This window comes from Sturnira hondurensis, unplaced genomic scaffold (genome assembly GCF_014824575.4).
Source record: "Sturnira hondurensis isolate 20B ecotype Veracruz unplaced genomic scaffold, ASM1482457v3 Scaffold0022201, whole genome shotgun sequence".
Lineage (NCBI taxonomy): Eukaryota > Metazoa > Chordata > Mammalia > Chiroptera > Phyllostomidae > Sturnira > Sturnira hondurensis.
This window is the reverse complement of record NW_028094832.1, coordinates 3,066,083-3,089,940: the sequence shown is the minus strand read 5'-3', so window position 1 is coordinate 3,089,940 and position 23,858 is coordinate 3,066,083. Positions and strand designations below refer to the sequence as shown.

At 41.5% G+C, this 23,858-nt stretch overlaps 1 protein-coding gene across 3 annotated transcripts in view; it reads right to left on the bottom strand.

Annotated features, from left to right (window-relative positions):
• Positions 1-438: 438 nt before the first annotated feature.
• SHPRH (SNF2 histone linker PHD RING helicase) overlaps positions 439-23,858 on the bottom strand; it is a 73,244-nt gene continuing 49,824 nt past the window's right edge. The window contains exons 25-30 of one of the 3 annotated variants that reach the window (XM_037034865.1): positions 21,139-21,327; positions 11,012-11,104; positions 10,033-10,119; positions 9,143-9,321; positions 4,492-4,572; positions 439-3,109 (exon numbers count right to left, since the gene is read on the bottom strand). In XM_037034865.1, the coding sequence (XP_036890760.1) occupies positions 3,013-3,109; positions 4,492-4,572; positions 9,143-9,321; positions 10,033-10,119; positions 11,012-11,104; positions 21,139-21,327 (726 nt within the window). In that variant the 3' untranslated portion in view covers positions 439-3,012. Of the gene's footprint in view, positions 3,110-4,491; positions 4,573-9,142; positions 9,322-10,032; positions 10,120-11,011; positions 11,105-21,138; positions 21,328-23,858 lie in introns of those variants that run through there. The other 2 variants (XM_037034866.1, XM_037034867.1) reach the window with 2 other exon arrangements.

Sequence of the window (23,858 nt, the reverse complement as noted above, 5' to 3'; positions counted from 1 at the left end):
TACAACATAGAGTCCATCCACTCTACTTTGAAGAAACCCCATTGAAGATGAGCTACCCGTTACCAGAGTAGCCAGGCTTAAAATGCATGGCTTGTACTATACTGTTTTAATGACATTTCATCTTTATATTGGCATGCCAGTTAAGAGTCACAAAATGGCATATTACTATGGGATTTTGTTTAAATTCTGGAAAAAAAGAAAGATACTTTTCATTCATTTAATTAAATCTGAGGTCATTTAGGATAGGTGACTTTGCATTTCTTGAAGATGATCCTCTGAGTTTAATAAAAATCAAGAACTCTCACAAGCTCAGTCTTGGGAGAACCAGTAAGTGAGAGCAGGGGGCGATTTCAAAGACATCTTTTCTTCATTTGTCCAAGGTGATGATTAATTTTACATTGCTAAATTCAGTGCTGTTAAATAAAGTGCAGGTAAATTCAGCACTTACCTAAACATGTTGGTAAGTGCTGTTAGGCTTAATAATTACTTGTAAAGTATTGGCGGTTTGCATGGTAAATTATCATGCCAAGAGTGTTTTTGGTTTGCTGTTATTAATGTGATATGAAAGGGACCAATCACTGAAATCAAATGCATGGATCATTCTGCCAAGAACAGAAAGGGAAAAACTGGAGCTGCAATAAAATTGCAGCGATGCTATCTGGGTTGAAGCAAATGATTATGGAATTGGGTACATGTATTTTCATTATATGTAAATGTCTTTTCAGTATTATAAGCTCAACTGACTCAACAGATAATGCTTCCCTACGTCCAAACACATTTGAGCTCTCTTAAAAATTGGAACTATCTCATTATTTCTCATGTTTCATTAGCACAGCACCCAGTTAAGAACAACGGTTTATAAGCAAAGTGGTATTTCAGAGAATATGAAATGATGGAAGAAGGGAACAAAAATCCTTTGTTTGCAGCTGAGAAGAGCCACATCTTCTTCGGTTAGATCTGTATTTGTTTTGAACAATTATTTGGAAAAATTGTCACAACTGTTTTAAAGAAGTAACAAATGTCTGTAAAATATGGGATTCTATAGTACAAACAACTGTGATATCTTTTGTTCAGACCAAAACAAACCAAAAAACAACCCACCCAAAAATCCCACACTGCATGTTCTACAGCTCAGAATTTAAATAAACCCCCAAATTTCAACTTCCACTAAAATATTTATTTAATTGATGACATCTTACAGAAATAAATAAGAGCTGTTTTCCCCTTAATACAGATAGGTGTATTTATATGTGTATATAGTTTTTTACAAAAGTGAAGCATATCAAAGTGCTTCCCCTATAACTGTAGCTCAAAAGACACACTAGAAAACAAACAAACAAACACTAAAATATGCTCATCATTAAATTATAACACCGCGGGCTTTCTGAATCTCAGCAACAAAAATGAGCGTGAGAGAAAGAACACGAGCTCAGATCCGAGCTGGGTTCTGAGCTCCACGTTCTCACCTGTATGTGTCACACACACGCTTCTCAACATTTCTGAACCTCGTTCTCTACCTTCAAAACGGGAGAGGTATGAATTATACCAACTTCACGGGGTTGTCGGGCAAATTAAACACGTGAATGTACAGGAAAGCTCCTTACAATATGTAAAGAGCTATAAAAATAATAGTTCTGTTTCATTTCATACAAAAGAGTCAATGCATATCTCTCTTGGACTGAAGAATAAGCACCAAAAGTGTGTGTGTGTTCTCTCCAGCTGTTCACGTCGCACACGGAAGAAGAGAATGCACCTTAACTAAGCACCGGAGCCTCTCGGACACGCATGACCCAGGGGAGATTTCTGTTACGGTTTTCAGGGCAGCCGAGCAGAAGCTAATGAGTCCTGAGGGTCGTTTACAACTTTGAAGGCTCACAGAAAACAAGAACGTTTGTATTACATCAAAGGACTAGGATATAAGCTACTACTCCTCAGTTCCCGATTTCAAAGTCCATTAATTCTTCACGGAAGAAGAAACACTAAGTAATTAGCACTTGCAATTATTTGCTTATGTAAATATGACATTCTCTTGCTTCAAAGATAAAATACTAGTCACTGACATAATAAGTACTGGTGGAATAAAATAACAAACCCGATCGTAAACTTGGGTATTTGTGGTTAAAGTCTAGTTACACAGAACACAGGAAAGGAAGAGACTGCAGGACGTCAATATCATAATGATTTTTAAAAACCTGCCTCATTCCCATGTCATAATGACAAGGACTGAAGTTATAAAATCTGCAATATTTACAATACCTCCATCTTAAAACATGTAAAAACTTAACAATAAAAAATAAAGGTAGAGAAAGCAGGTCAGATCATTTTAAGGTAATCAATACACTTAAAAACCCTATTTAAAGTTAACTGTTTATCCTCACACTAATTAACATGTAACAGAAATGAAAATAATGCTCAGTATTTTGATTTTTCACACAAGATACAGAAAAACAAAGACACAATGGCCTAATACTAACTTATTGTTGGAATGGTATTAACTGTAATGTTACTATGTATAAAGTTACAGTCTGGACCTTACCTAAGTAACTAGGAGTTGGTGTAATTCATCATCTACTTAAAACACTATTAACAAGATATTGCTGAATTATGTGCTAAAGATACTGAAGGCCCTTCCAAAAATGAGATTCATGTTGATTGCAGAACCATGTGATACAAAACTAGGATAGTTTACTTTCTCTTAATCCATCTCTTTGCAGGACTGCCTGTATGGAAAGAAAAGTACATACTACCTGTCTCAATTCCCTCAGATATAGATATTCTTTAAAACAAAAATAAATGTTTTATTAGGAATGAAAAGTTAAAAATCTTTATAGATCTCCTGGAAACAGTATATTGAAAAGGGCCCAATACCTACTAGGGCACTGTACAACAGAAAAAGAATTTCATTCACTAAGAATAGTGTGTACTGACATCTGCTGGATACTTATAACTTTACTCTACAAGCTACGAAGGCTTTCAAATACATTAAAGTTTGCAGACTGAACCAAGGGCACTTCATTCAAGGTCTTCCGTTTCTTTGGTAAACAGGTCTGCCAGATCGGCCACGGTCAAGGCAGAGGCCTCCGAGTGCTTCGCAGAGGAGTTGGCGTGGCTGCAGCGTTTCCGAGTGAGCAGGGTCGGAAAGAAACCCCAAGCGGTAAATTACTTTATGTGCATTATATGCTACTCTAGTCTAATAAAACATAAGACTATAAAAATATTATATTCTTATAAGAATATAAGGACACCATTTCTTCCTAAGTTTTTATAACTGAGTCATAAGAAACTCCCAGAAGAAAGTAAAGGGTGGGATCGTTATAACATCTTGTTAAAATTAGTGAAAACTTCTATATTATTATTTTCAGGCTTTGTCATAAAATGCCTTTTCTCTGTACAACTAATAAGAAAAAGAACAACCCCCCTCCCAACTGTCACTAATGCTCTCACCTCAGAATTTATCTTACTATCCAAACAATCTGTTTCCAGAGAATTTCAACAGCAATTCTAATTGATATTTTATTTAGGCAGCTTAAATACAATCACTGAATTCTGTTACGTATGGAAACCAGCACCACAAAAAGCCTTCAAGTTTGGGGCCAAAGCTCTTGCAGTAGCCCCGTCCCTTTCCACAAACCACCGACGGAAGACAGTTCCAGGTTTCAATCGGCTTCTCTGCTCAGTCTGCGAAGCGCCCCCCCCCCCCATCCCAGACTCGTTCTTGAGAAGGAAACCGCTCTCCCAATCACACCTCTCACAAGGATGCAGTTACACATTTGTTTGTTTTCAAAATGACTTCAGGGGAAACAAGTTATGGAACAATTATTAGGAAGTTTTAGGATTCCAAAGTTGATGTTTTACAATTAAGGCTGCTTTGGTCTCTGCTGCTGTTCTGCCTTTGGAGTTCACGTTACAATTACCAGCAGAGTTTTAAGTCCAGACCTTCCCACCTGCATGCGACTAACCGGGAAAGGCCCAAACAGCACTCGCCCGCACTCGCCCGTATTCTTGGCTGTGTATAATGCACACCCACGTTTAAGCACTAATTTCCATGTATAATTCATAACTGTACGGGGGAATTAGTACTGCCCATGTGTAATGCGCACCCTTAGTTTTCCCTGAAAAATTTGGGCAAAAAAAGTGCGCACGATACATGACAAAAACATGGTAAGTTTCAGTTTACAGATATCAGTGGAGGCTTCTGGGTTGGGCAGGAAGGTAGATTTCATTTAACAATCCAACGTGGCAAAGAAATATAGGATAGTTTATAAATTTTTACACACTACAATCCCTGTTAGCATGTTAAGTCAAATACAGAATGAGCATTAATTGAAAATTCTGAACAGGAAAAATGCCGTACCTTACCTCTAAAAAGCATTCACACTTACACCTTTTGGCTGACCAAGCGGCCGCCTCAGTGAAGAAGCTCCGAACACTCATGCAACCTTATATACAAACAGAAAAACTTCCCCATCGACCAAGTGAACTGCTACCTACCTCCTCTCGGCAGTTTTCAGCATCGCTTGCATTCTTTCTTCTATTGTCGCTTTAATTAAGAATCTGTGTACAATGGTGGGTCTAGGAGGTACATAATAATTACAAGTTTAAAAACATCTTAAAACTAATGAGAACAAACACACTTCATTCCCTATACATTGTACATCATCAGCCAGTTGGCAGGTACTAACGGAGGTGCTGGCGGGGGTGGGGGTTCAGCAGTGAATAAAACGCACTACTTAATCCCCACGAACTAACATTCTAATGAGGGGACACACAATACACACACCCACATGTACCGTACTCTCGGGTTCACATAATGCCTGGAGGCTGGCGTGTGAGCTGAAACATGACTGATGGGAAGGAGGCCGCTAAGCAAAGGAGACGTGGGAAGACTGCACAGAAGAAACAGCAAATAAGTGCACAGTCCTGGGAAGACAGCATGTGTGGCACGGCTTAAACTGTCCGAGGGGCACAAGGACGGCCAGTGTGGCAGGAGCACACTGTAACGTGGGGCTGGGAGGTGAGACCGGAGGGGTGGCCCCAGGGCACCATGTAGGGTCTGGGAGGACGTGGCAGGAATGTGGGTTGTGGTGGGTTTTGTGCACGATCTGAGTTACACCTGTTCACACTTTAGAAATCCCTTCGGCTGCTGTGCGGAGTTGGACCCCTGAGCAGCCAAAGTGGAGACAGAGAAGCCTGCTAAGAAGTTCTGCAGTCAGCCAGCGAAGAGGGTGGGTTGGTTGTACATGGGTCTCATCAGCAAAGGCAGTAAGCAGTCAGTAGGTCTGGAATATTTTAGGAGGCGGGGCTGACAAGAACCACCTAGATGATGGCCTGAATATGTGGTATGAAAAGAGAAATATGGAAGAGTCGTAGATTTCCGGTTTAAGAACCTAGAGAGATGACAGAGCCACGTTCTCAGATGGGGCAGCCCTGGGGTGGGTGGCAGTGTGGCAGGGATAGTTCTGTGCTGCCCACGCTAATCCTGAGTTTTCTATTAGGGAGCTGTAGAGTCTAAAGCTACAGAGACAGGAGCTACAGATGCAGAGACAGAAGCAGGCACATGCACCTGGGAGGGGAGCCAAAGGGACACGTCTGGACTACACTGAGCCTCCCCACATGCGACCACAGATGGCTTGTGCCTCTATCCGACACCAGACTCTGCCCTGAGTATTAGACCTCCTGCTTCATTAGTGTCTGTTGCTCATGAATCATTCTATTATTTCTCCCGTATGAAAAGGAAGAAACTGCCTCTCTTGATCCCACTCTCTTCTTTTTCTCTGCTGCAGCAACACTCACAACACTGGTCCTACCAGCTCCATGGAGGCAGCAATGCATCGTGGTTAAAAGCATGGGCTGCGGAGGCAGAACGGCTGTTTGAAACCTGCCACCACTTTCACCAGCCGTGGGACCCTGGACCAGATACTTAGCCCTCTCTGTATAAATAAAATCCTATCCTATCTTGCACACCCATCAGGCCATTGTCTCCACCTCTCCACCCAAACTGGTTTTGATCTCCATGCTGCTACGGCTCTTAATCAACCCTCAATCCTTCCCTTATCTGACACTCAGACAGTACAGGACACAGCTGGTCACATCCTCCTTCTTGAGTTCTATTCTTTACTTGGCTCCGAGGACAGCTCTTCCCTCCAGTTTTCTTCCTAATGCACTGTTTGATTCGTATTTGACCTCTTTGCTTTACTTGTCCTTTTTCCTCTTCACCCAGAGCCTTGAACTCTGTGGGGCTCTGGAGTTTCATTCTCGGTCCTCCTATCTGTCTACACTCTGTTAGCAATCACATGTGGTCCCAAGACTTAAAAATACTACCATTATATGCTGGTGTTTCAGATTTTTCTCCAAACTTCACACATGCTTACAGAATAGGCATCTCCACTTCGGTGTCGAATAAACATCTCCAACTTACATCTCAGATGAAGTTCCCCACTTCCCTCAGCAAATCTGCTCTGCCTGAGAGTCTTCCCCTGGTCCACTGAAAGCTGCTTCATGCCTCAGTTGTGCAGGCCAAACGCCACGGTGCTAACCTTGACTCTCTCACATACCATATCCACTCTGTCTGAAAATACTACTGGTTCTACCTTTGAAATAACTCCAGACCCTGACCACGTCTCATCATCTTCACTACTGCTGACGGGGTCCAGGTCAACTCAATGACTGTTTCAATACTGATATCATGTCACTCCTCTGTTCAAAGCCTCCCAATGGCGCTGGGCCCTGTATAACATCCCCCCCTCCCCCACCACAACACACATACCACTCCAGACAAACTCTGTGACTTGAAAGAAATGTCCTATTTCTTTCCTTTTTGCTTACTCTACTTCAGCAACTCTGATTCCTTCTTATTCCTGAAGCACACCGGGTATACTCTTGCCTTCAGGCCTTTCCACTAAGTGTGTATCTACATGGACGTTCTTTATGGTGGATCTCCTCAGCTTTCTTTATCCCACTTCTCACCTCTTTGCTCAAATATTAGCTTCTCCATAAAGGCCTTGCTGGCCAGCCACCTGTACTCTTAACCCTCCTTACCACTACTTTTCTAACTCCTAACACAGGATACACTTTACTTACTATGTTTATTGTTTACCATCTGTCTCTCTACCAACTCCTTGTAACTAGAATTTAAGCCACATGGGGGCTTCTCAAACGCTTAGAACAGTGCCTGGCAGACAGGTGCTCAATACAGATTCACTGCATGGTGTGACATCAATATGGGAGGCTGTTCAAGTTGGTGATGGAAAGAAGAGGTGCTCCTAATCTGATTGTGTCCGATTTCCCTGTGTGAGGCAAGACCACCGTCAATGGGGAGAGGAAGATGTGGAAGACTTAAGATGGTCTCCTTGGAAAAAAGGACAATATATTTACAATGGAAGTTTACAATGAAAGCATAGTAGAATTGTCAAGAAGTGTTAAATGTGTTTTTACACTAGTAGCTTTCATCTGAGGAGGGTCCAATGCACGCTTTAGAAACACTGATAAGACAAGAAGTACATTTTAAAATGTAAGCCCCCCCCAAAAAAACCCACCAAGTAAAAAACTCCAAACGAACGAACAGCACACAGCTGCACTTTAAATGGTATGTGGCAGCTTTGCAAAACAAGCTCACATTTATTCTGCCACTTTGCCATATTTTGCTAAAGGTCTGTTAGATGAACATGTCTCTTTCTTGCTTAAAATTAAGCCACCATGTGTCCTCTTGGCTGCGGCTCACAGAGCAGTCCACGTGTTTGAATGTGGCACAGAGGAGCTCATCCCCCCATCCAGCTCCTGACGCTTTACGCCCTGACACCACAAACCCTTCCAGTCCCCAGAAAGACCATGGTGGTTACATCCTCTGTGCTTCTGAAAGGTAATTTTCTCTGGCTGCGTCAACAGCCCTTTTTAGCCCAATTTCCTTTAAGAGTTAACCTGATAAAGTGTTTTCTGACTCCTTAGAGCAGTGATCGCTCCCTCCCTTTGTTACCATGGCACTTCTATTGTACTTTTGCACATTCTTCTACATCATGTTCAATTATCTGTTTCCTGTGCTACAGGGAAACCTCACTGGCACACTACATTGTCTAATGCAACTTACTCTTCAGTATCCAGCACAATGTCTGACATACAGTAGGCACTCAATCAAAATTTATTTATTTGTTTTTAAAAAAGATTTTATATATTTATTTTTAGAGAGAGGGGAAGGGAGGGAGAAAGAGAGGGAGAGAAACATCAATGTGTGTTTGCCTCTCATATGACTCCCACTGGGGACTTGGCCCACAACCCAGGCATGTGCCCTGACTGGGAATTGAACCAGTGACCCTTTGGTTCGCAGCCCACTGAGCTATACCAGCCAGGGCTCGATGAATATTTATTTAGAAAGTTCTTTGTATGGATGCATTTCTTTGAATAAAAGTAGTATACACTATATTTCTATTTGGTTTACTTTGGGCCTTGGACTAAATCCAATTACCTCTTAGAGCAGACCTTAGGGTGAAGCTCTCTTTTCCTAAGGTGAAGAATTTAAAAAGGAGCTGTTTGTTTTCAGTCATGCACGAAATATGCCTTCTTTTGAAAATATGAGCTACCTGAGACAATAAAAAAATCAATTCTTCCCAAAGTTATGATGGACGACTTCATCTTTGCATTTGTCTTCAGTATTTTAAGAAACTGCTTTAATGAAGTAGTATAGTTTGTGAAAGAGAGACAATAAAAATCTAGGAGAATTTGGGGGTTTGTTGCTTGGAGGAGGAAGGGCTGGAAGTCTCTCAAAATGTCTTTTTTTTTAAATAAAGATTTCATTTATTTATTTTTAGAGACAGGGGAAGAGAGGGAAAAGAGAGGGAGAGAAACATTAATGTGACTGAGAAATATTCATCAGTTGCCTCTTGTATACACCCCAACTAGGGACCTGCCCAGGAATTGAACTGGGGACCTCTCACTTTGCAGGACAATGCCCAACAAACTGAACCACCACACTGGTCAGGGCTCAAAATGTCTCTTGGTCATATATTAGTACTTGAAAATTCAATAAATGAGGAAGAGATGAAAACTGAGCAGGTTATGATGACCATACACGGAGGGTTTAAACACTGATTGTGACTGGTACCCTTAGGAACTTGAAGCAAATGTGACTGATACTAAGTTAAGTCCTTACTTTGTTTGTCCAATTCGGTGCACCCTTCCTATGGCCTGAAGCTCATGGGCAGGGTTCAGTATGGGCTCCACCAACAGAACGTGAGTAGCTTCAATGATAGTTAGTCCGTTAGAACCTGTGTGCAGGGGCAGCAGCAAAATATTGATTTGGGGATCATGTTTAAATGCTGAAAGGTTCTCCTAAAAAAGAAAGGTACATTTAAATTTTAGCTGGGTCAGTTAAAAATAACAGTAATATATTACAGTAAATGTTATATATGCCTAATGGCATCCATTTCATCATGAAATGCAATAGCTAAGAAAATTCACTGTAAAATTACCAATTTTAGAAAATGTAAACTTATTGTGTGACTTTATGAGGAAGTGGGACCTAAGTCCGAGTGGAATCACAAGGTACATGTATGTGATGTGTGCAGATTCAACTATATGAGCTGAGAGAAAGAGAAAGAATGTGGTAGACTGAGTAAGACTCAGTGTGAGGTCAGAGCCATGAATCTACTCAATTTTCACTTGATCTTCTCCTGTGTGTCTCTCTGGGTGTGCACCTCTCATGCTGGGAGTGACCGAGGGGCAGCTGACTACATGTAGTTTTGCCTGACACAGTGTCTTTAGGACCTAATCCCAGGGATGCGAAGCCCCTGCCCGCTCAAAAGGTGTATCGGAGGCCACCTCTTGCTATAATGAAGAAATGTACCTCAAGTCAGAAGAATCTTGCTATGGGTACAACTGAACAGGAAGAAAATTACTACAGCCTCTCTATTTTGCTTTTTAATTTAATGTATCATAATTAATCAAGAAACAAGACAGTAAATGAAAATAACACAGTTAACAGAAGTTTCAATCTGCAACTGAATCTACTTCTAAAAACATGAGAAAATCTTCCCAACATACCTGAAACGTCTTCACTCGGCTGATCTGGGCAAAGTCCATGTTGTTGTCGGTGAGGGCTTTGGAGATGATGTCCAGGACGTCCTGCCACTGAGAACACATGAGGCAGTGAGGCGATATTTACACACAGCTTCCAAATAAAGAGAATCTGAAAAGAACCTAAGTCAAAATGGGACTCAGAGTGAAGTAAACTCATAACCATCAAGTACCATTCATATTAGTTACATCTGGAAGCGGCAGTGTTTGTGTATTTTGTAAATCAAATGCTGATTAAAAATAGGATAAGAAAACAAGCATCTTTGAGAACTGAATTAAGATCAATATAAATAGAAAATAAATAATGGAGTTCTTAATAAATGTGGTTACTTACCTCTCCACAATGAAAGCTAGAATTTTTATTTGATACATTACTTAGTTGCTTTTCCTTTTCTTTTAAAAAAATTTTAAGATTTTATTCATTTATTTTTAGAGAGGGCAAGAGAGGGAGAGAGGGAGAGAAACATCAATGTGAGGTTGCTTTTCACATGTCCCCTACTGGGGACCCGGTCTGCAACCCAGGCATGTGCCCTGACTGAAAATCGAACTGGCGACCCTTTGGTTCACAGGCCAGCACCCAGTCCACTGAGCCACACCAGCCAGGGCTGTTTTTCTTTTTCTTAAACAATCAAGTTCATTTGTGAAATGAGACTTTCACGGTTATTTATTCCAACTTTAAAAAGTATTAATAAGAAAATTTCAGAGTAAAATTAATATAAAAACATAAAATGTACCTATAGGAACTGTCTTGTGAAGCATCACAAAATTCTACCAAAATAATTCTATTGTATGGACACGAAAAAAAAATCTGACATGGAAAAACCTATCAGTAATTCTAAATCTCACCTATATTATAGTCAACACTAAAATTAGTTCTCAGATATACACTGACTAGGGACAGAAGGCCAGTCTGCACTGACACCGAGGATGAAAGTGCTGAGGGTACCGTTGAAAAGACGAGGGCTTTAGCTCCCGGGTCTCCACGCTGGATCCTCATCAGAGTTCTGACCACAGCCTCCACCTTCGTAGAATGACTGCCCTTTGAACACAAAGAAGGAAACACATTACTACCAAATAACATTTAGTGAACAATGGAATGGAAAACAATACAAAGTACTTTTATTATCAAAACTACATGATAGGTGCATATGTGTTAACCTCTTTAAGTATTGTACTTGTTGGAAATTTTCTTTAGCCTCAAAGTGTAAAAGTCATGGAATTTATACTCTGAGAGAACTGAATATGAAAGCACACCAAAACTTCATACAGAGACACGATCTTGAAGATCAGATATTTTAGCTAAGTGGTTAGGTTTGTAATTACACAATTTTGTTACCTCGGATAAGCACAATTCATATCCGAAAACACTACTCACTTCAGATATTGCGGCACTGGGAACAGTGAAGGGACAGTGAATCAACACTCCAACTTAAGCAAACAGTGAAGGATCCAGCCCATGGAAAACCCTTCCTTACATCAGCAGCACAAAGGACAATGACAGCGGCACCAATGCTGTCCACTTGCATGAGCTTTAAACAGAGCTGGATGAACACAAGGAGTGCTTTTTGCATAACCATTTCCACCACAGGAGTATGACAAAGAGAAATGGAGAAGCCGGAAAATGAAGAAAACAACCAAGTGTTTTTATAGCCTCCACCGAGAGAGTTTTTCTACTGGATTGCTCTGGGAGATGGTAAGACGTGGGGGCTAAGGGCACGGGGTTTTGAGTGAGATAAATCTGAACTCAACGGCCCGTTCTGCACCTCACTAGTTACGGACTCTAGCCTTTCTAAGCCCCGGTTTCCTTCTTGTCCAACAGGGACGATGATTGTCCCTGTTCCCAAAGGTGGCTGTGATGGTTACGTGAGAAACGCACGCAAAGCGTTTAGCCTACTACCTCGCAGATAACAGACACTCAGGAACCGATCTCTCTGAGACCTTAACTGTGGGCACCACAGTGGGGCAGACTCGTCCAAATCGGGGCAGACCGACTGGCAAGAAGGGAAGCTGCCCCGCAGCAGCACGGCTCTCCCGCCCCCCTCAGCGCTCTCACGTGAGATGTTCAGAGATAAGAACATCAACAAAACAAAAAAGGAAGCCCTAGTAACCGCAAGTTAGCAAGAGAGAATTACAGGAAAGCTTTAAAATTCTGATATTAAAATCCTGAGTCTCTATTATTCCTCTGGATATGCAGACTTTTAATTATTCTTGAAAGCTTAAAAAATATAAGAAGCCTATTGAAGTCTAAACATTACAAAGAACAAAATTATAACTAAATAATGTAGTAAGAGCAAAATGACCTCAAATAAGAGAAAAGAGGAGATTAGCACAGTGATCATTTTGGAGTTTAGAAACATCTCTTCAAGGTCTTATTTTCAAAAATATATCTAAACGAATATCAGGATAACTATTAACCCTTCTACCTATTAAGTTGCTTCTTATAAAGAGTTACAAAAACAGAATAATCTTTTATAAGCAGCATCCAAAACAGAGAGCTGCCTCTACCAGGTCATTCCTTTTATCCAAGTCTGGCCAGCTCAGGGGCAGCTCTCCATGAGCCCTTCCAAAGGCCACAGTTCTACCTGGCTGGTGTAGCTCAGTGGATTGAGCGCGGGCCTGCGAACCACAGGATCGCAGTTCGATTCCCAGTTAGGGCAAAGGCCACAGTTCTGAACCACGTGGTGTCAGTCTGGTTACTCCCCACTGTGAAAGAAGAATACGGAAGTCCCAAAATCAAAGCTCTGCTTGGCAGAACGTAGATGGGCAGTAAGAAGACCTTAATAGCATTTTCTTCCAGATGGACAGCAAAGTGGCTGCTGAGAATGGGAACAATGGAGATGGGAGTGGATGCCATATTAATCTGCAACTCTCGGTTTGGGCATGCGTGCCCTGCCTAATTTTTGAAAACAAAGCCAATAAATGAATAATGCTTATGTTAGGCCAATATGTTTAGGCGGTTTCTCCAAGACAAAAGATTTCATATTTTGACTGCCTGAAGACATTTAAATCATTATAAAAAATGTTGCTTCAAGTTACAAGATGCTACATTGCAAATCCACTGCTTCTGTGAGTCCACCTTAATAAGAATTCATAATTTGTTGTTGAATGAAAACAAAAAGTTACACACAACAAATGATTGCTAATCTACAAAGGCAGCACAGAAAATAAAGTAAAAAACCAAATAAAAGTTAAATAAGGATCTGGTTTCTGTCCTATTTGCTAGATATATCACAAGCATTTTTTCCAAAACTTAAGAAATTACCATTAATATCCATTAGTAGATATTAATGGATATCAATGGTAATTATCCATTAATTGGACAACTAAGGCAATATCTATTAATTGGACAATTAAACTAATAGCAGTACCTAGGATTAAAAATTAAAGGCAATATCCATTAATTGGACAATATCCATTAATATCCATTAATTGGACAACTAAGCTAATAGCAGTACCTAGGATTAAAAATTAAAAAATGTTCACACCCTGAAAAATGAACCCGAACTTCCGGCCAAGATGGAGGCGTAGGTAGACACACTGCGCACAACCAAAAGAAGGACAACAACAATTCAAAAACAAAAACCACCAGAACTGACAGAAAATCGAAATATATGGCAGTCCAACAACCAAGGAATTAAAGACACATTCATCCAGACCGGTAGGAGTCGGGGAGACAGGCAGCTGGGCAGAGAGGATTGCAGCCAGGAGGTGGCTGGCGGACCCAGCGAGGCGGGATTGTGGAGCGGGGGGCAGTGTGCAAGGCAGCAGCTGGCAGACCTGGCAAGGTGGCAGCTGGTGGAGCAGGTGGTCCCACATTTGCGTGCAGATAAACCGGGAGGAACAAATGGGGAGCAAGACAGACTGCACAACCCAAGGCTCCAGTGTTGGGGAACAAAGCCTCAAATCTCTGACTGAAAACATCTCTGGGGGTTGAGGTGCTGGGAGACACTCCCAGCCTCACAGGAAAGTTTGTTGGAGAGACCCACAGGGTCCTAGAACGCACACAAGCCCAACCACCTGGGAACCAGAACCAGAAGGGCTCAGTATGCTTGGGGGAAGCGATGGGAAGGAATGAAATCCGACAGAGAGCAGAGCAAGCGCCATTGTTCCCCCTCTGACCCCACCTCCACATATAGCGTCACAGCACAGTGACGTGGTTACCCCCACCCTGGTGAACAACTAAGGCTCTGCCCCTCACTACGTAACAGGCATGACAAGACCAAAAAAAAAAAAAAAAAAAATTGGCCCAAATGAAAGAACAGATCAAAGCTCCAGAAAAAAATACAACTAAGTGGCAAAGAGATAGTCAACCCATCAGATGCACAATTCAAAACACTGGTGATCAGAATGCTCACAGAATTGGTTGAATTTGCTTGCAAATTAAATGAAAAAATGAAGTTAAGTGAAATAAAGGAAAATATACCGGGAACCAACAGTGATGGGAAGGAAATTGGGACTCAAACCGATGGTGTAGACCAGAAGGAAGAAAGAAACATCCAACCAGAAAAGAATGAAGAAACAAGAATTAAAAAAATGAGGAGAGGCTTAAGAACCTCTAGGACATCTTTAAATGTTCTAACATCCGAATTATATAGGGGTAACAGAAGGAGAGGAGGAAGAGCAAGAAACTGAAAACTTATTTGAAAAAATAATGAAGGAGAACTTCCCCAATCTGGCAAAGGAAATAGACTTCCAGGAAGGCCAGGAAGCTGAGTCCCAAAGAAGTTGGACCCAGGAAGGAACACACCAAAGCACATCATAATTGTATTATCCGAGACTAAAATAGAGGAGAGAATCCTAGAAGCAGCAAGAGATAAGGGGGCAGTCACCTACAAAGGAGTTCCCATCAGACTGTCAGCTGATTTCTCAAAAGAGACCTTACAGGCAAGAAGGGGCTGGAAGGAAGTATTCCAAGTCATGAAAGGCAAGGACCTACATCCAAGATTACTCCATCCAGCAAAGCTTTCATTTAGAATGGAAGAGCAGATAAAGTGCTTCTCAGATAAAGTCAAGTTAAAGGAGTTCATCATCACCAAGCCCTTATCATATGAAATGTTAAAGGGATTTATCTAAGAAGATAAAAAATATGAACAGTAAAATGACAGCAAACTCACAATCATTAACAACCACACCTAAAACAAAAACAAAAGCAAACTAAGCAAACTACTAGAACAGGAACAGAACCACAGAAACGGAGGTCACATGGAGGGTTAGCAACAGGGGAGTGGGAGGTGGAGAGAGAAAAAAGGTTCAGAGAATAAGTAGCATACAAGGTAGGTAGAAAATAGACAGGAGGAGGATAAGAATAGCATAGGAAATGCAGAAGCCAAAGAACTTATATGTATGACCCATGGACATAAACTAAAGGGGGAGAATGTGGGTGGGAGAGGGTGTGCAGGACAGAGGGGGACGAAGGGGGGGAAATGGAACAACTGTAATAGCATAATCAGCCCTGGCTGGTGTAGTTCAGTGGCCTGAGTGCAGGCCTGTGAAGCATAATCAATAAAATATGTTTTCAAGCTTTAGTCTCTCCCAGTCCTGGCCCTAATAAATATATTTTTAAAGAAAAAAAGGCAAATTTATACAACTTAGCTCCCCTTCCCCAGAGAGAATTATGTTCATATCAGTAATATCACCAATTGGATTATGACTTGGTGACAGGTAACAGACTTTTCTTTAGGTTTCTGTTGGTGGTTCGTAACTTGAAATAACCAGAATGTTTTCCTCCAATGTTCAGTTTGGAGGAAGTTATTTCCTGTCCTGGTATTTTATTACTTTCATTTCTTTTATTCTGGACTTCTCTTTTTGAAATAGAGCTAACTCTTTCATGTGCCTGTGTTCTCCATAGTACTTCCAACTAAGACCTGTTTACGTTTTATTTCTGTCCGTGCCTGTCCGCCACGCTGAAAACCTGTGTTAGTAGTGACAGACTCAACTTACTGTCTTACGCAGCTTGTGTGATTGGCCTCTTAAAGCAGAAGTACCGTTCAAGTAAATGCCTCGGGCAAGTGCTGGGTTCTTTAACATTCACATGTGACTTCAATGAAGTTCAATGGGAACTCCACCGAGGTTGTGGGAAATCTTACACGTGGTACAAGGACACCAAAATAGTACCCTGTTCTTTTAAATACTTTGCATAATGATTTCCAAGTTACCAACTGCAAAAAAATTACAATTTTATTTGGACTCAAAGGGTCTTAGGGATATTATATGTAAATACCATTCAATTGTCTGTCTATCCACTGAGTACCTGTTACATGCCAAACATTATTCTAAATGTGGGGGACACTCTAGCGAATGAAACAAAGTCCTCACCTCAAAAACAATATCCTTTCCACAGTTTAATGACGTTTACGCCCCACAAAGTACCAGTTCTTCATGAAGTCAATTTCATAAAGATACCATAGTTTAAGCGGTAGAAGTCTCCACCGCATCATTTATTGCCGGCTCTTACTACCTTCAACACTGGACTAACAACAGTTCAGAATTACAAGTGCTAATTTGCCCAGTGATAGAAACGGTTTTTTGTAATTATTAATATATCTATCCATGACATTTATAACAAAAACACACAACTGCATTCTAAATTTACCAGTTAATGTGCAAGTATAACTATATTTAAATAGAATCATTTATGGATTGTATTTACCCAAATATTCTGTTAACTTTAAACTCAGTCAAAATTTTCCAATGTTTTTCCACACAGATGTTTATTTTGATTATGTTTAGAATGAACAAGACTTCTTTTTCACAAGTCACCTCGAAACCAACTGAAGAGAAACTAAAAAAAAAAAAAAGAAAGAAAGGAAAGGAAGCAACAGGATTCTACACATAGAATCTGACATATGGTATTTCTAGGTTTCTCTGGGAGTCTGAGGACAGAAATACAGCGCTTTTTTCCCCTACAGAAAAGGCTGCATAAAACATATCATTATCAGTAGATTTGCTTGTTAAAAATGAATCCCCTACCAATTAAGGCAAAACCTGTGGGAATGGGCCTGAAAAAAATTTTATTCTAAAAAGCAGGCCAGTGAATTATTACATGCCCCAAAGCGTGAGAAGGTGAAGCCCTGAGCACGCATGTGGGATGGTGGGAAGGCGGCTGCCTGTGGTGCCTACATCCGTGTGGTGTATTTTCTCCTGGACGGAAACTTCTTACGACATAAAAACCTTGTCTATTACAGGGTCAGGGCTGCCACTGAGAAACGCTTCATATGAAACCTGGCCAAACTTAGGACACAGGGAACATGCCACGTGGGCACGTGTTCTGCCAGGAGGCCTACTTCAGCATCCAAAACGCCTGGCAGTTGTCAGAACTTGCAAGGGGAATTTTGTTTACTTTGTGAAATGCCCAGTGCGTTCCAAGGGTCATTTAGGAATACGGTCATACTGTGGTTAGGGTGGGTACAGTCTTTGACTTAAATGTAGCTACTAAAGAGAACACCTGTGATCTCAGTATTCAATTTATTTCTATGATCAATTAATAGAACCCCTTACACTATAAATTAGCGGTAGAAAAAATGTCTCATGTTATTTAATACTATTTTTCTGTTTTCCAAATACCTATTATCTGAAGTCAGCTATGTAATTAAGCACCATGTATGACGTGATATATTATTTATTATGTTCAAGAGTCTCAACTATTGGTGTAAAGTGAAATAAACATTTTAGATAATACAAAAATGAAAAAAAAAGAAAGGAAAGGAAGCAACAGGATTCCACACATAGAATCTGACATATGGTATTTCTAGGTTTCTCTGGGAGTCTGAGGACAGAAATACAGAAATACTCAGGATTGTTTAATAAAAAGATCAGGAATTTGATAATCAATAATAAATAAAACCCTAAGTTTAGAAATAGTTTTATCTAATATTTAGAACATTTCAAAATAATGCCTAGATTATTCACTCAGAGCCATTTTTTCAAATATCTGATCATACCCTTAACTCCGAGGTCGATGACGCGACCATTCAGTGGGAGGAGAGGTTTCGACAGTCAGAAGAGCGCAGTAACAGGTGGGAAAAACAGTAAGCTGATGCTTCAAGGAGAGGCAGCAGACACCAGGGCAGAAATGTGACAGAAGAACAGGGGACAAGTGGCAGACACAAGCGATGACAGAAAAGACAGTGAGAAGCAAAAGTAAAGGCAGCAAAGAGCAAGGTGAGACTGTGGGAGAGGGATGAACCTTGCCTGCATAACAGGTACAATATTCAGTCACAGTGTACAATGAAAAGGAAACACAAGGATATATGCATCTATAACAGAAGAGAAATTAACTTTAGTAAATTCTGTAGTCTTTTAATTTTTCACAAGATGCTTCCAATAATTCATGTGTTCATCAATACCCATGAAAGGCAGGAAGAAGTCTGAGCACAATAAACACATTTGTACACTGATATTCCTGTCCCAACAGGACGACACATGTCACTGTCCCGCCCTAATCCCTCTCCTGGGTGTCTAGGAAAGCTGCCATAGGGTAAACAGGTGTAGGTCTGACGGGCTCCACGGTTCAGTTTCCTAGAGACTGGGCTGTTTACTGGTAGCCAGAGCAATCGCTTCCTAAACCTCAGTGCATCAGGCCTGACACAGCAGTTCTTTCCCATGCTCTTCCCTGTCCTGTGAATGCTTTCAGCTACGAGTCAGCAGCCCTTCTTAGCCACAAATGCCATCTGTGGCCCTTGGGAGGCCTGAGGCCAGAGGAAGAGATAGAGAGAGAGAAAGGGCTAGGAAAGCCTATTTTTGTGACAAGAAAAGAAAGGGAGAAAGCGCAGGAGTGGGAAGAAAGGAGGGGTGGGGGACAGAGAAGGAAGGCAGTCCTCTGCGTGGTGAGTAGCGTGAAGTAACCACGGAGATACACACAGCCCCACTTGGACAACCCTGTCAACTCTCGGTCTCATCGCTCACCTGCTAGAACTCTTTCCTTCACCTCACTTGGGTCACCTACTTCCACGGTCACATCTCGGGTACTGAATGCCTGTCCTCTCTGAAAATAACCAGTTAAGGTCACCTATTCTCTGATAAGAACACATTCGGTTACAGTTTATCTGCTTAGGAGCCTGACCTACACCTGTTACTTGGTTTCCAGAAGGTCTCTCTTCTCTTTCTACATCAACACTCCCCCTCGTCTTTTCAAAAACACTTATATTATAGATTATCCCTTCTCTCTCCAATATGTTCAATCTATCCTTCTTCACTGTAGATGAAACATGCTCAAGAATCTTTTCTCTTAAACAAAATGAAAAACAACACAAAGTCTTTCTGTACCTCCTATCTGCTTTGGTCACAACTCTCATTCTACTCAAAAGGCTAAATCTGCCAGAGTTGGGCCCTTTCTCTTCCTACTTATTCACTTCCTATTCACTTCCCATTCCACGCCCATCTGCTCTTGGCTCCCACATTTCCACTGACAGAGCTCCTTCTGATGTTATGAATGACCTTCACTAGCTAAGTAGTGTATGTTGTATTGAGGCCCCTTGGACACCACTGGACAGTGCCGATAATCGGCTCCTTATTAAAGGTGACGGCACATGCTCCTGGACTGACTATGCCTCTAGTTGCTCCTTCTTGGTGCCCCCATCCCCCCTTCTTAGCTCTGCTCCCTTTCTTCTGCCTTTACAAGCTATGGAGCTTTACAGGACCTGATGTAAAGCTCACGTCCACGGTCGTTTCCTTGGGTAATCTCATTCACTCTTGTGGCGGTGAAGATCCCTTATGCCAATGACTGCGTTTTGTTTCTTTAATCTCCAGCTCCACATATGAACACTTGGTGGGATTTTTCTTACTCAAATAACTTAGGCACCTCAGAGACAGTATGTCTAAATGTACTTTTCTTCCAAGAACTCTAATACAATAGCTGCCTCATTATCCACCTGATTTTTCACACCAGAAACCTATGAAATCTCCTTCTCCATCAACCCCTTCAACACTCTCTTTTATTAATCAACTTTCCTCTGAGTATCTTTTAAATACATCCACTTCTTTCCTTCTCTGCTGCCGCCAACACAATCGAGCCACCACCACTGCTGCTGCAGCCTCCTAAACCCAACCTTGTCTACAAATTTTCTCGACACTGTAATTTTCCAGAGAGAAACATGACTGATATTTTCTGGTTTTACTCAAATAACAGTGGGAATAAACAGCAGTGAGATATCCTTTAATTCGACTATAGTTTTCTTGGGAGGGGGCATCCTAATAACTGCCTAATATACTAACATCTTAACTGAAACTGCCTAAGAGGCAGTTTCACGTTGTAGTTAATTCTGCTACAAAATACAACCCTTAAACTAAATGAGAAGAGACCATCAAAGACCAGAGAAGAAGGAATTAAGGAAAAAGATTCTACCACCTCTTGCTTAAGAGCACGCTTTACCCTTCTCTCGACTCCTTCTGACCCATTTCCTGTACTATCCCCACATGTTCATGTACTTATTAGTCCTTCATCGAAGCCTGGTTAGAGAGAAAAAAACACATTTAAGAAAAATAAAGAAAAAAATGTCTAGCACAGGTTTTTCATTACCAAATGTCCCTCAGGGAGGAAGTCTAGTTACAGATCCTGTTTGGATTGCAAGTTATAGTCACTTTCCCAAAATTCTACAGGAAGTCTGGGAGAAAGAACTCGGGAAAATGAAGCCAAGGTTCGGCTGTGCGCCGAAATAGTACCCACGGCACTCAAAAGAGCACTAACTGCAGCCTCCAGTCTGTTTTCTCCTTCAGCTTGGCTGGGCACATCCTTTCCCCCGACATCCAAGCCTACACGACAAACGAGGAAGAAGCTTCCTTTAAATAAATCTCTGCATTACCCAGAGCTCTATTTGTAGCAGACAGAAACCCTAGAGAAAATAAGAGGGAACAGGAATTCTAAGAAGTTCCTTTTTTGCCTCGGTGGGCAGGACCACTGCTAACTCTGATGGGGAACGTGCTCTTGTGCTCCTCCCGCAGGAGTTGAGCCGGGAAAGCGGAGGCTTTTGGGCGGCGTGTCCACGGCCAGTGGCTTCTATGCATTCCCAGCCTTGTTCTGGTTTTTACTTCCTAACTGCTCCGACTACGCTTCTACATGTTCTTAACCAACTTCACCTTCACGGGGATGTCCTCCTCCTGGTTGGCTTTCTCTGAGGTGAAGACGTAGGAGATTTCCTTGTGAGAGGTCGTCTGGCGGCAGATGGCACACTTAATGGAGCTTCTGTGGGACCCCACGCTGTACTGCTCGATGATGATAGAAGTGCATTCGTTACAGAAGCAGTGCCCGCAGGTCAGGACCGCCCACTGTAGAAGGACACAGAACCCGCCTCAGTGAGATGCTACCAAGGACGCCTTCCACTCCGCACACACGCTGAAAGGACCCGGGAGTCACAATTTCACTTCCTAAATATTTCACGGTATTAATAGTCTTTAAGTCATAAAAGCTAAGTTATACATTTAAAGTAACAATTTTTAAGTACAACCAGAGCACGCCTTCATAGTCTTTAGTTCTGCTCACCCTCGCAATAAGCACAACAGTCAGAGGGCCACCGTTATTTTACTGGGTGGGGTTCTCATTTCGGTGGTCAGGACAATGTGAATCACCCCTTCAGTACTCCGATGGGAGACGCACAGGGACTAAGAAGAACATTAACTTGAATATCATAAAGATTTAGATTTTCACATGTTAAAGCACTTATAGGGTATAAATAGGCTGGTAACTCAATTTATTTTAAAAGTGATCTGGATACAGTTAAAAAAATCCCAAAGAAACAAATAAAGATATTTTTGAAAATCCCCGTTGTATTTCAAGGAAGGTACAACAGTACCTTCTGGAGCACATTCTGTGGACTTCTCCCCTTTGGGGCAGTGGGAGGGTGTGTAAAAGAGCACTACATTTAATTGAGTTATCAGTTCTAAAAGCTCTGACATCTTATGCTAATTATTTAACCTTTTCACCTGGTAAAAACCAGTGACGATAATAAAAACAGAGTAGTACTTTGAGCGACATGCTCCTAAGACTTAAGCTATGATGTGTAAGAACTTGTATGGAAAGATGGTGTGTGGCCTGGCCTTCCCGAGGTACTTTGCGGGGTGGACTAGGAAGCCCCTCGGAAAAGACCCCAAACTAAGGAAGAGAAACCGTGGTCTATGAGCTTGGTTTTAAAACTGACTGGGGATGAGAAGGGGTTCTCCAAGATTCATCGCCTGATGCCATTCAGGCTGCTCTCCAGCGGCACCTCTGCTCTTGGGGGACTGTGCCGAGCCCCCAAGAGCAGAGGCTGCAGGACAGTGAAAGAGCAATTGCACCAGCATTTCCGCAGACAGGGCAGCACTGTCCTGCAGCCTGTGCACGCTCAGCGCTCCTGGGGCTGAAGGGCACTTCCTCCACTCGACAGGACTCGTGCAGGCCGTGAGAGCTCAGATGGACAAGCTGAAGAGCAGGGCAGGTCCATCTGCAGAGGAGGAGAAACCAGGGCCTCTGGCACCAGAGCCTGAGGAGCGCCAGGAAGTTAACCCACTCGGAGGGACACAAATGGCACTGCCCCCAGGGCATCGGCCAGCACCTGGGAGTTCTCTCCAAGGGTATAAACAGAGTTAGAAAAGTGGTGTTTTGTCACTGCTATTGTAATCCAGCATGATCTCCTAAATCTAGGAGACCTGGGTTCTGCTATAATTAAATGAAATAATGTACATAAAAGAACTTAAAAGACTGGATATGTTTAGGACAAAAATTAAATAAAATTTCTGAGACAATTTGGTCCATGAATCTCACCAAAACTAAAATCAAAGAAACTACTTACACCGTGATCCTTTCCATTTTAATCAGAGGTTGTATCACATTTTTGTCACTGACTTTTATCAGAAATCACCAGTATCTGTACATCACTATTCTTCCACTCAGTTTCCAATGTAATACCTGTCCCTTTAATATTTATTATCAATAAAGCATCCTTCAAAAATCTTATCTTCTTCATAAATTATGGAAACTAAAGACTAAAGGCCTTTTTTATTTAAATCCTCACCTGAGGACAAGCTTATTGATTTTAGAGAGAGGGGAAGAGAAGGAGAGAGGAAGAGCAACATAGATGGGTCGCCTCTTGCATGCGCCCCAACCTGGGACTGAACTCACTCTAGGTGTGTGCCCTGACCAGGAACAGCACTGGTGACCTGGTTCACAGGATGACATTCCAACCAATGGAGTCTCAGCAGCCAGGGCTGAAGGTACTTTCTTTCTGCTTACTGCTGGTCAGACCACAGAACTCACGTATTTAACTTCCCACTCTCAGTTTCAGAGGAAAAAACTCCCAAGACCTCTTTAACTGATTTAACAGTAATAAACTTATCTTTAAATTTTGAAAAGCAATGAATATTCTGATATTGTAGATATTGACCACACAAAATTGGAATTGCAATTTCAAAGATCAAAGTTCACAGGATGAAACTGAACTTTTTCCTCTTGTTGAGGAGAATAACATGCCATCAAGTTTACAGACATCTGTATACTAATACACAAGGAAATACACTTAAGTGTCATAATGGTCTCAATTCCCCTAGGACTGCTGTTATTTGCACTTTAAATCCTGGTATTACTAGATTTTAATAGTGCTAAGTAGAAGCTACGTTACTGTACCTTTAAAATACTTTCTTAAGTAAATCAATGCGTGCGGTATTTTATTTCTGTACAATTACCAAGAAACCATATTAATCATGTTGAAATGACAAAGTCCAATTACTTAGACCTAATCTTGTGAACTTTTAACAATATTAAAAGTTATGCATCTTTAATAAAAAAGAGTACGTTTTCACCTACCACTTATGGAAAACATTGCTCA